The sequence below is a fragment of the Epinephelus lanceolatus genome, chromosome 24 (genome assembly GCF_041903045.1).
Source record: "Epinephelus lanceolatus isolate andai-2023 chromosome 24, ASM4190304v1, whole genome shotgun sequence".
NCBI lineage: Eukaryota > Metazoa > Chordata > Actinopteri > Perciformes > Serranidae > Epinephelus > Epinephelus lanceolatus.
In genome coordinates, this window is record NC_135757.1 from 16,573,643 (window position 1) to 16,589,446 (window position 15,804).

The following is a 15,804-nucleotide window of genomic DNA, read 5'->3' on the forward strand; positions in this document are numbered from 1 at the left end:
TTTAAAACAGGATGGTACGATTCCATTTGTGAGACTACTATTGACAATAAGGGAAATTGTGGCACCTACAGTCTCTAACACATCTTTAAAGAGGAGTGTAGGAACAATGTCCAAGGGGTGGGTCGTGGATTTAATGTGTGAGATTATATCATAAATGTTGGCCAGAGACACAGGCTGAAAGTCAGTAAAGATGGCAGAGCAGGTGGACACCAGAGAGGGATCACTGGCAGGTGATGAAATATTTGATTGAATGGGATAAATCTTTGAAGGAAAAAAGTTTAAAAAATCCTCACAAATGGCTGTGGTTGAGGCAGGACAGATATCAATAATGGGGTTGAGGATCATATTTATTGTGTGAATCTTTTTTAAAAAACTTTTTGTTACTGTTTTTTTTTTTTTCTTTTTAATTTTGTTTTACTTAATTTTTTTGTTTTACTAGTTTTACTTTTTAAACTTTTTGTACTTTTTTTTAGCGTTTTTGAAACTTGCTTGTTGTTGCTTTTTTTTTTTGCTCTTTTTACTTCTTGTTTTACCTTTTTTTGAAACTTTTTTAACTTTTGAAAATTTAAAACTTTTTAAAACCTTTTTGCTTTTTTTTCCCCAAAACTTTTGGATTTTGAAACTTTTTTTTTTTTTTTTACATTTATTTAACTTTTTGGAACTTTTTTTAAATGTTGTCCAATAGAGTTTTTCTTTGCATTTTTAAATTACCTTTTTTTATTATCTCAGAGTCAGATTCGGGAGGAAGTGCCAACCCAAGAGGCTAATCAAATTTAAAACAGCTGCTTCACAGTATTTTATTGTGAATCTACATGTTCAAGCTGCTGTTCTGCCATGCAGTGTGAAGCCTGATTGTTTTTAATTTGTAATCACCATTTTCAGAAAAATGCTTTGTGTAAGAAGTATGGCTAATATTTTCCATCAACCATCAACACATACTCTATTAAATCCTCCTGAGGTGCAAACAAGAACTAAAATTACTGCATTAAAGCACCTGAGACCCTTTTTTTTTTTTTACATTTTGTCAGTTTAACAGCCATTCATTGGTTTACTTTACAAAGTAAGGTTGTACATTTATGACATGGTTACTTATGTCCTTCACTGTTTCCTTCATGGGACTTTAATGAACTGCACCAACATTCACACTTAATTTCCATGTTGAGTTTTAATACTGTGTTCACCTGTTCTGGATGTATAACATTTATTTGAAACCTTCTCAGTCTAATGAATGGTGGAGGGCCACAAAGCAACTACGCTCAGGGCACCCAAACAGCTAGCAGCGAATCTGGTGCGGATGAGGGGGATGGGAGCACGATTGCCAGCTGTAGCAGGATGTGTCAGTACGTCTGAGATTTGGGAAATTTTATGAGTTATTGGTTAGAAATAAGTCAGTTCAAGAGTAAGAGTGATGAGATGGTGAAAAGTATGAAAGTTTTATAGTGGTCAGATGTTTTAGTTGACAACACTCGCTGTTTGCTTCAGTGGTTTTCATCCCCAACTCCTCAAATACCGCCACGTCAGTGATTTTGGCGTCAGATACCAGTGCAAAAAAGCACCTATCGTGATGATATGATATATCAGGTGGCATCAGCTTGTAATACCACAGAAAGGCATCAGTTTGTAATGCCGCTGGCAACTACGTAATATAAAGAGTTCGAGTCCGCAGGCAGGAGGGGAGGTGGATGGGTCCAAAACACCCAAACGGTCACCTGGGAGCCCACTGTTAACACTCTGTGTGAGTTTTAGGCCAAACCATGATGTTTTTTCGAGTCTTGACCACATGCTTTTTTTGCATAAGGAAATAAATGTCAAAACAAGGTGTTTCACCAACATAGTATGTGTATCTTGAAAAAGACTGTAAGTATGTAATGAGCAGAAACTGTACATGGGGCAGCTTGAGTCCTCCAACCCATTCGACTAGTATGTACCAACCCACAGGAGCATTTCCCTAAGTTAGCACAATGACCTACCTGGATGACAGAATAGCTTGTAAATGACTGTTAATTTTAGGCACACAAGCACACACACACACACACACACACACACACACACCTTTTTTTCCAACCTTGGTGCATCTGAAACTTGGGGGATTTCGAGTAAACAATTGTGTTTCTTTGTTTTTAGATTGTTTTAATGAAAAAAAAAAACAGTTATGGAAACAAATTATGTGACAAAAAAGATGTGATTATTTTAAGGCCATAAAAAAGCCAATCAATTATTCCCAAAGCATATTACATGAAAATACATAAAGCCAAAGATGAGTGTTGATAAACACAAATCAGGTACAAGTTACAGGTTAGGAATTCCTGGAATGAATACAATGACATGTTTTCATATTCATCATTCTGACGCAACAGACTGGTTTCAAGGTACAGACATCGGCTGATGGTTTTCATTGATAGGAGTAGTCAATCAAAACCAAGGCATCATGTAGACATGTATGTAGGCAAGGCATCATGGGTGGGCTGGCGGCTCAGACCAGGTGCGTCCCTGGATCCTCCTGGGCTGTAATGACATCAGAAGAGGTTAGTTACTGTTCTCAGAATCATTATAGTGTTTATAAACTATATTGTCTGTTTATTCTTATGGTTTCATGGCATGTCTCATCTGTTCTTTTACTCTTTTGTTTTTCAGATGAGACCTTCAGCAGTCTGCAGAGGTCCTCCGCTACTGAACAACCAACATATGTAAAAATCAGAAATTCTCACCTCCACACCTACATTTTGATGCAACACATAGAATCACAGACATGATGGCAAACAGGAACCCAATAACTCCTAGCCAGTCATCTGCCTCCACTGCAAAGTAAAGAGGATATCAGAGAGAGTGAATTAAGCATCAGTACAGACCAGCTTAGGTTTAATCTGCTGTGCAGAGAGGATCTCTCACCTTTGACTAAGACACTGAGCACGGTTACATGCGCACAATAATCAGATAACTGGGAATAATCAGGTAATGGTAATAATCCGATTTGACGCGTTTACGTGCACTTCAATAATCTTACAATCAGAAAAACCTAGTTTACATGATTCAGTCCTTCAGTTGGATTTCTCCTCAAGTACATGACATAAAACTCAAACTTCCTGTTACAGTAGGTACTCATATCCTTGAAAAACCTCAAAAAGTACGCAAGTCATATATTTGCAAAATAAAGCACTCATCATGCTGACAGCTTATATTCTTACAGTACTGTTTGTTTTTATCATTAACAAATACATGTGAGAGCATTCTAATGTGTAGTTTATCAATGTGGAGCCAATTTTACATACTTTGGGTAGATTCGGAGTAAAAGTACTGCAAAGTGCAATATACAAGTGTATTGTATATAAATTTGTCACACAAAGTGCATAACATATAAGTAAGATAAAATAAAAGTGACAATTTAAACACTGAGAATATAAAAATATATGATTTTATGTAAAATCTTTATCTGAAAGGAAACAAAAACTGTCAGATTAATGTAGTGGAGTAGAAAGTACAATATTTCCCTCTAAAATGTAGTGGAGTGGGAGTATAAAATAGCAAAACCCGAAAGAAACCAGATTAAAGGGTATACATGCACCGAATAATCTGACTATTGGGGAAAAAGCTAGGTGTGTTTATCTGATTTCTCATAATCAGATAATGGCTTTTATCTGATAAAGCCTATCGGATTATGCTGTTTACATGACCACTTGAATAATCAGGTAACTCCAGAAATCAGATAATGATCGGTTTATTAGTGTGCATGTAAACGCGCTCACTGATACACACCATAGTCATTTGTGTGTATCTTTTTAAAGATCAAAGCCTATATACTTTCTTGGTTTGCAAATGTCCAATCTGTACTAATGTGACTGCCACTGCTGACGATTGACAGTGACACATGTGACTGTTTTGTTGACTGAATTGCTGCAGAAAGCAACTATGCAGTGAATCTTGAAGTCTTGTCCAGAGACAGGTTTATAAACTGTGCTGTCTGCTACTTTAATTTTAACAGTTTGGATCATCACCTGTGAAAGGAAAAATCACTAAATGTATAAATTAGAAATGATCCTGACAACATATGAAAGCAGTGAGAAATTATCTTCCCTTTTCAAAATCAGTCTGTCAGAAGGACTCAGAGAAGAATTAGATCAGAGAAATATTTGTGTTTTTTTTTTCATGCTGCAGCTGCAGCCATCAAACTGAAAATTCAGGTCAGCAAGTTGTGTGGTTAAAACACTTTTTTTGTTTTTGCATTTGGTTCTGTGCTACCTGAAATCTTCCAAATTAAATATGTTTAAGTTTACATTACAGACTGTCAGAGTTTGGGTGTTGCAGCCATGGCTGAGATCAGGTTTGACAAAGTAGAAACAAATACATCTGTACACCAAGTAGATCCTGTTATGTTAGCTCAGAATGCTACACAGCATTGAAATCTGTCTTTGATCCAGCACCCGCTCCATTAAACACTGGGCTGTGCCTTTCTTTTTTTAATTTGTTTTACTTTTTTTTAGGTTTTCATACTATATTTTATTTTCCTTTGGCTGTTTTTTTAAGAAAAAACTTGATACTGTTTTTTTGTTGCTTTTTTGCTTTTTTTTAAATAAAAACTTTTTTTTTTAATGTTTTTACTTTTTTAAAAACTTTAAATTTTTAAAAAACTTTTTTTTACTTTTTAAGTATATTATTTTAACTCTTAGGGTTTTTTTTTACTTTTTAAACTTTTCTTAACTTTTTGTTACTGTTTTTTTGTTGCTCTTTTTACTTTTTTATTTCAGTTTCTAGTTTTTAAAACTTTTTTTACTTTTTTCCCTTTTTAGATTAAAAAAATGAGCCTTTCTTAACTTTTTATATTTATATATTACTTTTTTTTACTTTTTTTAAAAAAAATTTGCTTTTAAAAAAAAAACTTTTTTCCAGTTTCTACAAACTTTTGTTGTTACTTTTTTTTTTTTAACCATTGTTTTATAGAGTTTTTCTTTGCTTTTTGAAATAACCTTTTTTATTGGCTCAGAGTCTGTCAGTGTCAAAGAAAGAGGTCAGATTTGAGAGGAAGTGCCGACCCAAGAGGCTAAATTTAATTTAAAACAGCTGCTTCAATGTATTTTATGGTGAGTCTACATGTTCACACTGCTGTTCTGCCATGCAATGTGGCCTGATTTTTTTTTAACTAGTAATCACCACTATCAGAAAAAATGCCTCGTTTAAGAAGTATGGCTAATATTTTCCATCAACCATCAACACATACTCTATTAAATCCTCCTGAGGTGCAAACATCAACTAAAATTACTGCATTAAAGCATCTAAGACCCAATTTTCTAACATTTTGTCAGTTTAACATCCATTCGTTGGTTTACTTTACAAAGTAAGGTTGTACATTTATGACATGGTGGCTTATGTCCTTCACTTTTTCCTTCATAGGAATTTAATGAACTGAACCAACATTCACGTTTAATTTCCATGCTGAGTTTTAATACTGTGTCGTTGAGTCTTTGGGTGTATCTGTGCACCTGTTCTGGATGTGTGAGGTATAACATTTATTTGAAACCTTCTCAGTCTTTATGACCTTTAACATTTTAAACATAATTCATCTGATTCCTGTTTATGAATATGTTACTCAGCAAAAGAGAACCAAAGGCCGTAACAAAGCCCTGCTCAGATTGAGAGTGAGATACGCAGATAGAAAAAAAACAACTTACTGTCAGCATCCGCAGTGGAGAAGAGCGCCGCTAAGATGGACACTTGAAAGATGTTCAGATGGTAGTTTGGTCTCATGGTGGAAACACTTCAAGAACCAGCTATCCACTTCTGTCAAACATCTATCACTGTAGGTCTGCTCTAGATATCACAGTGAATGATGTGTGGTGTACTGAACTTCCTGCTTTTGTTTGCCGTGGTCTTCAGTGCATGTGTACCCCCATTAAACTCAACATATGTGTCATAGTACAGAAAAGGACATTTTAGGCACACACACACACACACACACACACACACACAAACATTTGTGTTTCCTTGGTTTTAGATTGTTTTAATGTAAAAACAGTTAAAAGTGAGTCTCAGCAGTGATGCTGTCATTTCATATTGACTAAAATCAAACAGTTATAGATACACATTGGGCTCTAGTTTCCCGGCACAGCACAGGGTGGCGCAGCAGGGTGGCGAGTATAGAAATACACAAACACACACCTTTTATCTGTGGCCAGATGCATGAACAATTTGTATGCACAAACCATGCATTCAGGAGCCACCCCCTTGCCCACTTTGCCTCCAACTTCCTACCCCTTTTGCCCTTTCATGAATATTACAGATCATGTTGTTTGTTTGCAGTCGTAGCAGTTCATCTATTTGTACACATATTAATATGGCAGATCATAACTGAACGTAGATGTGTGTCCACTCATACCTGCACTTCACACATTAAATCATGCATGTCTGTATGCATTTTATATAAAGGATATCACCCAGTCAGCACCTACACCACCTGTTGGAGAACCTCACACAGTCTGTGACATTGCACTTTCTTTTTCATTTTCATTGTCCGGTCTAATAATTTGTGGAGGGCCACAAAGCAACTACGCTCAGGGCACCCAAACAGCTAGCAGCGGATCTGGTGTGGATGAGGAGGACGGGAGCACAATCGCCAGCTGTAGCAGGATGTGTCAGTACGTCTGAGATTTGGGGAATTTTTGAGTTATTGGTTAGAAATAAGTCAGTTCAAGAGTAAGAGCGATGAGCTGGTGAAAAGTATGAAAGTTTGAGAGTAGTCAGATGTTTTAGTTGGCAACACTCGCTGTTTGTTTCAGTGGTTTGACCTGCCTGTTTTCATCCCCAACTCCTCAAATACCGCCACATGTCAGTGATTTTGGCGTCAGATACCAGTGCAAAAAAGCACCTACCAGCTTGTAATACCACAGAAAGGCATCAGTTTGTAATGTTGCTGGCAACTACGTAATATAAAGAGTTCGAGTCCTTATAGGGCAGGCAGGAGGGGAGGTGGATGGGTCCAAAACACCCACACTGTCACCTGGGAGCCCACTGTTAACACTCCATGTGAGTTTTAGGCCAAACCATGATGTTTTTGTTGAATCCTGACCACATGCTTTTGTTGCATAAGGAAATAAATGTAAAAACAAGGTGTTTTACCAACATAGTATGTGTATCTTGAAAAAGACTGTATGTATGTAATTACATGTATGTAAGGCACACACACACAAACAAACACACACACACACACACACACGCGCACCTTTTTTCCAACCTTGGTGCATCTGAAACTTGGGGGATTTCGAGTAAACAATTGTGTTTCTTTGTTTTTAGATTGTTTTAACGAAGAAAAAAAAACAGTTATGGAAACAAATTATGTGACAAAAAAGATGTGATTATTTTAAGGCCATAAAAAAGCCAATCAATTATTCCCAAAGCATATTACATGAAAATACATAAAGCCAAAGATGAGCGTTGATAAACACAAATCAGGTACAAGTTACAGGTTAGGAATTCTTGGAATGAATACAATGACATGTTTTCATATTCATCATTCTGACGCAACAGACTGGTTTTAAGGCACAGACATCGGCTGATGGTCGGTGAGGCATCATGGGAGGACTGGCGGCTCAGACTGGGTGCGTCCCTGGATCCTCCTGGGCTGTAATGACATCAGAAGAGGTTAATTACTATTCTCAGAATCATTATAGTGTTTATAAACTATATTGTCTGTTCATCTTATGGTTTTATGGCATGTCTCATCTGTTTTTTTATTGTTTTGTTTTTCAGATGAGACCTTCAGCAGTCTGCAGAAGTCCTCTGCTACTGAACAACCAACATATGTAAAAATCAGAAATTCTCACCTCCACACCTACATTTTGCTGCCAGACATAGAATCACCAATATGATGGAAAACACGATCCCAATAACACGTAACATAAATATCCAGTTATATGTTTCCGCCACTGCAAAATAAAGAGGATATCAGACTAAGCCATATAATGCATTTGAAGCCATATAATGCATTTGAAACAACGACATCACTATGAGAGAGTGAATTAAGCATCAGTACAGTCCAGTTTAGGTTTAATCTTTTTAAATTTTTATATACTTTTTTTTGCCTAGTGGTTTTTACAAAATTCCTAAAAAAAAACTGCGTAAAATTTCCCATTCAAAGTAATTGGAGATGGTCGAGAAATTGACGTAAAATCACTCCTCTTTGAGGCCACACCAAATCACCATACTTTGACATAAAAACAATGATTCAAAGATTAAACAACTCATGAGACTCTCCACTTTATCAGACCAAATGAGCATTTTGATATCTTGCACGGTTTTTAAGAAATTTCAGTTTACATAGCATTATGTTTTCAGACATTTCAGATTTTATGATGAGTGTCTGTGGGAGAGAGCTAGAGTGGTGACATCATTGCTAGAGAGTGGAAAAGCTGGAAGATCTTAAAAATTTCAAAACAAATTGTTCTCACTGCCACAGTTATCTCTTACATACACAATTTATACATCAAAACATAGGAAAATTTGTGCTGGTCGCATAAATGTGACAGTGCAATCACACACACTTACGCATGTGGCTCAGTGAGCTTCCAAGCGAAGGGAGAGACACTTTTTTTCTCATTCACTTTCATGTAAAAAAGCTGGAAAAGAGCTGGGGGCACCAGTTTTCTAACCTGCGACCATGGTCACATTTTTGACTCCACAAACACAAAAAAGACATCTATGCATTTGGGAGAATCTCCTTTCTCTAAGGGTATCCTTATGTTAATGATTGGACCCACGGTTTTGGCGTTAAAAAGAGGTGTTTGAGGGGTCACATCTCCATTAAAAGAACAGCCTGCTCTTAGCTGCTCACTGCCACTCAGTGACAGCAACATTTCCTAGTTTGTTTGTTTTTTTCTGTTTTTTTTAAATACTTTTTTCATTTAAAAATGTTTTAAAGATTTTTTTTTTTAACTTTTTTACTTTTTTTTTAAACAGTTTGTCTTCACTGTTTTCATAGGCTCAGGGTCTGTCAGTGTCAAAGGAAGTATGTAGCCTGTGCAGAGAGGATCGCCCCCCCCCCAACACCACCACCACCACCACCACCACCACCACAAGCGGACCGTGTCATTCTTCATACTGTGTCAGCTGACTTCCTCCTTTGCTCCTGCCAGGGAGGACAGTCTAGAAATACACCTTGTATAATACGTATGGCTAATATTTTCCATCCACCATCTTCACATACATAAAAGTCCTCCTGAGGTGCAAACTAATTAAAATGACTGTATTAAAGCATCCAATTTTTTTTCCACATTTTGTCAGTTGAGCAGCCATTTATTGGTTTTATTTACTTTTTCTTTCTAAAATGAGGCTTTCTTACGCTCATAGGAATTTGATGAACTGCACCAACATCCTACATTCACATTTGATTTCCTTGTTGAGTTTTGAGTCTTTGGGTGTATCTGTTCACCTGTTCTGTATGTGTGAGGTATGATAAGTTTATTTAAAACCTTCTCAGTCTTTATAACCTTTAACATCTTGAAAACATGATTTACCTGATTCCTGTTCGTGACTTGTTACTCAGCAAAAGAGAGACAAAGGCCGTAACAAAGACCTGTTCAGATTGATAGTGAGAAAAAAAATCAAAAACTTACTGTCCGCATCCGCAGTGGAGAAGAGCGCCGCTAACATGGACACTTGAAGGATGTTCAGACGGTAGTTTGGTCTCATGGTGGAAACAATTCAATAACCAGCTATCCACTTCTGTCTATCACTGTAGGTCTGCTGTAGATATCACAGTAAATGGTGTCTGGTATACCTGACTTCCTGCTTTTGTTTGCGTGGTCTTTGGTGTTTTGCGCACACACACACACACACACACACACACACACACACACACACAAACCTTCTATCTAGGTCATAGACCATGAGCACGTCTTTTCCCACACATAACTGACTTTTAAATTTCCACACCACCCTCGGAAGAAACATACAATTACACAAATACAAATGCAGGTAACGCGCAGAAACTGTCCATTTCATGTGAAAATGGAAGTGTGTTTTGAAAATACACAATGTGTAACAAGCATGAATTAATTCACCATCCCTGAATGTGAACAACACATGCAGGAGGATACCCAGCGCATCATATTTAGATGTGAAAGTCCACTGACAAAGCGGAGATATTTGACGGGTTGGAATGAGAATACATTGGTTTGGAAGTTATCTGTGCTCAGACGAGTTGTGCCCATTCAAGCTGGTGGGGTACTGAAAGTTTTGGCTTGTATGACATGGCTTAGTTTGCCATCCATGCTGTCAGCTGCCTGTCACTTTTGTTTTAGGCTTAACATGTTTATAGCTTTGGTAACTGTTGAAGTTTCTATCATTTTTGGTTTCTAATGATGAGTGGAGAGGTGAGATTATGTTTTCTTTGTTTTCATATACATTTATGTGACGTGTAGTTTAATTCTGCTTCCTGTTCGTCAGTTGGCACTCTGTCTGCTCCCAAATGCACAACAGATACTGTACCCAAGAAGAGAGGCTACTTTGATCGACATCAAAAGAGAGCACAAAGAACAGAGGTCCACACACACACACACACACACACACACACACACACACACACACACACACACACACACACACACACACCCACACACCAATATAGATTAAAAGACAATCACATTTAAAAAAGGGTATCTGCAGCAGATGTGTGGACACTGACTGTTACCTGTACAGGAAACAAAACTATTTACCTGTAAATGTGTTACACTCTGCGCACACACACACACACACACACACACACACACACACACACACACACACACACACACACTGGTAGATCCAGAAATTTCACTTCTGCTTTTAAACAGCTTTATTCACAGGAAGTCAGAAGCACAAAGCGGAGCCAGCAGTAATATTCAACGATATCCATGGCAGTAAACACATCATTATGAAGAAAAAGTTCATATTTTGTTAATAGGTCATGAAAACTGAATCAATAATTCACAAAGCATATTACTTAGAAAAACATAAAACCAAAGCCGAGCATTGATATGAATCATTTTGACTCCGCAGACTGATCTCAAGGCACAGACATCAGGACGACTGATCGTTTAGATCTGAGTGGTGGCAGCATCACGGGGGGGCTGGTGGTTCGGCTCTCTTGTGTCCCTGGATTTTCCTGCACAGTTGGATTGACATCAGAAGAGGTTAGCTACTGTTTTTTTATGTTTTCTTCTTTTGTAAAGAGGAATGTATGTATGTAAAAAATTAGAAATTCCCACCTTTACATCCACATCTTGATCCAACATATATAGCTACAACTATGATGACAAACGCCATGATCCCAACAACACAGTACACATATGGCCAGAAAGTGTCCTGAGCTGCAGGACTCTCTGCAACATAAAACAGGACATTTGAATAAGTTTCGTGTGCGTGTGTTTTCTTACCTGGTTCCAAAGTCGTCCATGTACCTGTGGTGAGTTTGACATCTGAAAAGCATTCAGATAGTTAACACGTCTTCAGTCTGATTATTTTGGAAATAATAAGGGCTTCTCAATTAATAATGTAGTAGTAGTAAGAAATGGTTTCCTGCGTCTGTACAGTCCAGTATAGGTTTAGTTCTGCTGTGCAGAAAGGATCACTCACCGTGGACAGAGACGTTGATGTTATGACTCACAATGCCTCCACTTTGACACTGATACACACCCGAGTCGCTTCTGAATATGTTTTGGAAGATCAAAAACGAATGGTTTACAAGTTCCCATTCCATTTTAATGCGACTGCTGACATCGACAGGGAAGTCAGTTTTCTCTCGCTTATACCAGGTGACTGTTGGTGGTGAATTATTGCAGAAAGCAACAGTGCAGTTAATCCTGAGGTCTTCTCCAGTGACAGTTTCATAAACTGTGTCACGGGCCACTTTAAGATCAACTTCACAGTCTGAATCTTCACCTGTAAAAGGACAATGACACAAAGCACAGATCAGAAATGACAAAGTGATACCAGATGGTGATGACACAACATGAAAGCAGTGAGATGTTATCTAACAATTGACAACCACAGAAATAAGTTGTATGGGTTTATGAAATTGCTGCTGCAGCCAGATCACCAAGTCACGTGGAGTGTATTTGAGGTTAAAGCTCTGTTTTTCGTATTGGGTTCTGTGCTTCCCTGAAATCAGTTAATTCAGTTCAGTCCAGTTCAGTCCAGTTGTTGGACAAAGTTGGACTACCCAGCACACTGATCCTGTGCTAAGAGGTGGAGGTAGGAACACTGCAGTCCGTAGACAGATCGAGAGGGAATTGTCACTTTTGCTTACACACCTGCTATTTCTTAAATATCCAACTGATTGTGAGAGACAGTCTAAACACTCCAGCCTGTTCTTTTTTGTTCTGAAAATGTTGGTGCACAGCCTTGTTCTGTCGACAATCAGTGAGGTGCAGACGTTCCTCTGTGTCATTGGCAAAGAGGAAATACAGCAAGAGTTGGAGCAGTGATGCGGCTATAACAGATCTAAGGTCTAGGTACATGTCTGTATGAGTTACATACAGTTTCAACTGATAGTATTAATCGTTCAAAATTCTTGTTATTGTGGGTTAATGGTTTAATGGTTAATTGTTAATATCCCTAAGACAGACAAATCAGGAGGCGACACAGTCTGGCACGATCTGGCTACAAATGATATGATCTTGTACTTAGCTGATATCAGGTATTAAATTAGCAGATAAAAACGAGCAGCAAAATGAGGCACAAGCTTTAAATATGTTCTGTGTATAGTGTTGTATTGTTTTGAATCTGCTTTCAGCCATCTTACTGATCACAGTCCTTCAAAACAAGCTGGTTGGATGGAGAGGGTGAGACAGCAGCACCCACTTAGGAGACAGGAAGTGTATAGCGTCCATTTTATACCACTGGTGCAGCTTGTAGTGCATTAACCATGACTACAAAGCATCTTTGGTTTCACACAGGACACTAACACCAAGTCTCCTGGATGAAAGTCCTCTGTTTGTGAGACCCATCCCCCTCCCACCACCACCACAAGCGGACTGTGTCGCACTTTATATTTCATCGCCTGACTTCCTCCTTTGCTCCTGTCAGGGAGGTCTCGAAAAATGCATTATATATGAAGTATTGATAATATTTTCCATCCACAATCTACACACACTTTATTAAGATCCTCTTAGGTGCAAACATGAACTAAAATCAGTGCATTAGTTAGTGTTAAAGACCCAATTTCTTCACATTTTGTCAGTCTAACAGCCATTCATTCATATACAGTACAGGCCAAAAGTTTGGACACACCTTCTCATTCAATGCGTTTTCTTTATTTTCATGACTATTTACATTGTAGATTCTCACTGAAGGCATCAAAACTATGAATGAACACATGTGGAGTTATGTACTTAACAAAAAAAGGTGAAATAACTGAAAACATGTTTTATATTCTAGTTTCTTCAAAATAGCCACCCTTTGCTCTGAATACTGCTTTGCACACTCTTGGCATTCTCTCCATGAGCTTCAAGAGGTAGTCACCTGAAATGGTTTTCCAACAGTCTTGAAGGAGTTCCCAGAGGTGTTTAGCACTTGTTGGCCCCTTTGCCTTCACTCTGCGGTCCAGCTCACCCCAAACCATCTCGATTGGGTTCAGGTCCGGTGACTGTGGAGGCCAGGTCATCTGCCCCAGCACTCCATCACTCTCCTTCTTGGTCAAATAGCCCTTACACAGCCTGGAGGTGTGTTTGGGGTCATTGTCCTGTTGAAAAATAAATGATCGTCCAACTAAACGCAAACCGGATGGGATGGCATATCGCTGCAGGATGCTGTGGTAGCCATGCTGGTTCAGTGTGCCTTCAATTTTGAATAAATCCCCAACAGTGTCACCAGCAAAACACCCCCACACCATCACACCTCCTCCTCCATGCTTCACAGTGGGAACCAGGCATGTGGAATCCATCCGTTCACATTTTCTGCGTCTCACAAAGACACGGCGGTTGGAACCAAAGATCTCAAATTTGGACTCATCAGACCAAAGCACAGATTTCCACTGGTCTAATGTCCATTCCTTGTGTTTCTTGGCCCAAACAAATCTCTTCTGCTTGTTGCCTCTCCTTAGCAGTGGTTTCCTAGCAGCTATTTGACCATGAAGGCCTGATTGGCGCAGTCTCCTCTTAACAGTTGTTCTAGAGATGGGTCTGCTGCTAGAACTCTGTGTGGCATTCATCTGGTCTCTGATCTGAGCTGCTGTTAACTTGCGATTTCTGAGGCTGGTGACTCGGATGAACTTATCCTCAGAAGCAGAGGTGACTCTTGGTCTTCCTTTCCTGGGTCGGTCCTCATGTGTGCCAGTTTCGTTGTAGCGCTTGATGGTTTTTGCGACTCCACTTGGGGACACATTTAAAGTTTTTGCAATTTTCCGGACTGACTGACCTTCATTTCTTAAAGTAATGATGGCCACTGGTTTTTCTTTAGTTAGCTGATTGGTTCTTGCCATAATATGAATTTTAACAGTTGTCCAATAGGGCTGTCGGCTGTGTATTAACCTGACTTCTGCACAACACAACTGATGGTCCCAACCCCATTGATAAAGCAAGAAATTCCACTAATTAACCCTGATAAGGCACACCTGTGAAGTGGAAACCATTTCAGGTGACTACCTCTTGAAGCTCATGGAGAGAATGCCAAGAGTATGCAAAGCAGTAATCAGAGCAAAGGGTGGCTATTTTGAAGAAACTAGAATATAAAACATGTTTTCAGTTATTTCACCTTTTTTTGTTAAGTACATAACTCCACATGTGTTCATTCATAGTTTTGATGCCTTCAGTGAGAATCTACAATGTAAATAGTCATGAAAATAAAGAAAACGCATTGAATGAGAAGGTGTGTCCAAACTTTTGGCCTGTACTGTATATTCATAATTTTTTTACAAAGTCAGACATTTACAACATGGTCGCTCATGTCTTTCACTTTTTCCTTCATAGGAATGAAACTGACTGCAACTACATTCATATTCAATCTGATATATTTCCTAGTTGAGTTTTAATGCTGCGTCATTGAGTCTTTGGGTGTGCCTATACGCCTGCCTATTTTAGATTTTATATGTTGGATCAGACGTGTAATAATGATAATGATAAGAATAATCAAAACATTTTCAGTCTTTATAACCTTTAACATTTGAAAACATGATTTATCTGATTCCTGTTTGTGAATACGTTACTTAGCAAAAGAGAATCAACGGCCGGAACAAAGACCTGCTCACACTGAGAGTGAGCGATGTAAATAAAACAACAAAAACTTACTATCAGCTTCCAACCTGAGGAAGAGCGCTGCTAAGATGGACACTTGAAAGATGTTCAGATGGTAGATTGGTCTCATGGTGGAAACACTTCAAGAACCAGCTATCCACTTCTGTCAAACAACTATCACTGTAGGTCTGCTGTTGATATCAAAGTAAAGGACGTCTGGTATACCTCACTTCCTGCTTTTGTTTGCTGTGGTCTTAGATGTGTGCTTACCTCCATTGCCCTTAACATATATTCCATATCAAAGCACAAAGAGCACACCTTTTTTTAACCTTGGTACATCTGGCACTTTGGGGGGTTTTGAGTAAACATTTGTGTGTCTGTGGTATTAGATTGTTTATTAGAAACACTGAAATCAAACAGTCATGGATACACATTATGTTCTTTGATTGCACAAAATAATCAGATTATTAATACATTCTCCATTTCCCAGTTCAAGAAACACAATAATTCAAAAAGGAAATTACAGAAGCTCCATAGTCATTCGTATCGTCAGAAAATGAGACAGTATTTAAGCTCCAAAAGGTTTTCCAGGTGAGTAAATTCAAGTCAT

General features: G+C 38.3%; 1 protein-coding gene and 1 long non-coding RNA gene across 5 annotated transcripts; both read right to left on the reverse strand.

Moving 5' to 3' along the window:
- Window positions 1-2,123: 2,123 nt before the first annotated feature.
- LOC117256067 (uncharacterized) lies at window positions 2,124-9,852 on the reverse strand. Of its 2 annotated transcripts, none has more exons than XR_013490460.1 (5): window positions 9,600-9,852; window positions 7,812-7,913; window positions 5,664-7,609; window positions 2,721-2,798; window positions 2,124-2,505 (listed from the first exon to the last, which is right to left on the reverse strand). It is a non-coding gene; the product is annotated as an uncharacterized LOC117256067 (long non-coding RNA). The 2 variants fall into 2 exon arrangements; XR_004501597.2 differs by having other exon boundaries at window positions 2,709-2,798.
- A 968-nt stretch (window positions 9,853-10,820) lies between these two features.
- Window positions 10,821-15,698, reverse strand: LOC117254543 (B- and T-lymphocyte attenuator-like). Of its 3 annotated transcripts, XM_078165814.1 has the most exons (5): window positions 15,249-15,698; window positions 11,599-11,904; window positions 11,424-11,441; window positions 11,232-11,345; window positions 10,821-11,128 (listed from the first exon to the last, which is right to left on the reverse strand). In XM_078165814.1, exons 1-5 carry the CDS (start codon window positions 15,322-15,324, stop codon window positions 11,061-11,063), a joined length of 582 nt encoding a protein of 193 aa, XP_078021940.1. In that variant the 5' UTR covers window positions 15,325-15,698; the 3' UTR covers window positions 10,821-11,060. The 3 variants fall into 3 exon arrangements, with proteins under 3 accessions (XP_078021940.1, XP_078021941.1, XP_078021942.1); XM_078165815.1 differs by lacking the exon at window positions 11,424-11,441; XM_078165816.1 differs by lacking the exon at window positions 11,232-11,345 and having other exon boundaries at window positions 11,400-11,441.
- Between the last annotated feature and the right edge of the window lie 106 nt (window positions 15,699-15,804).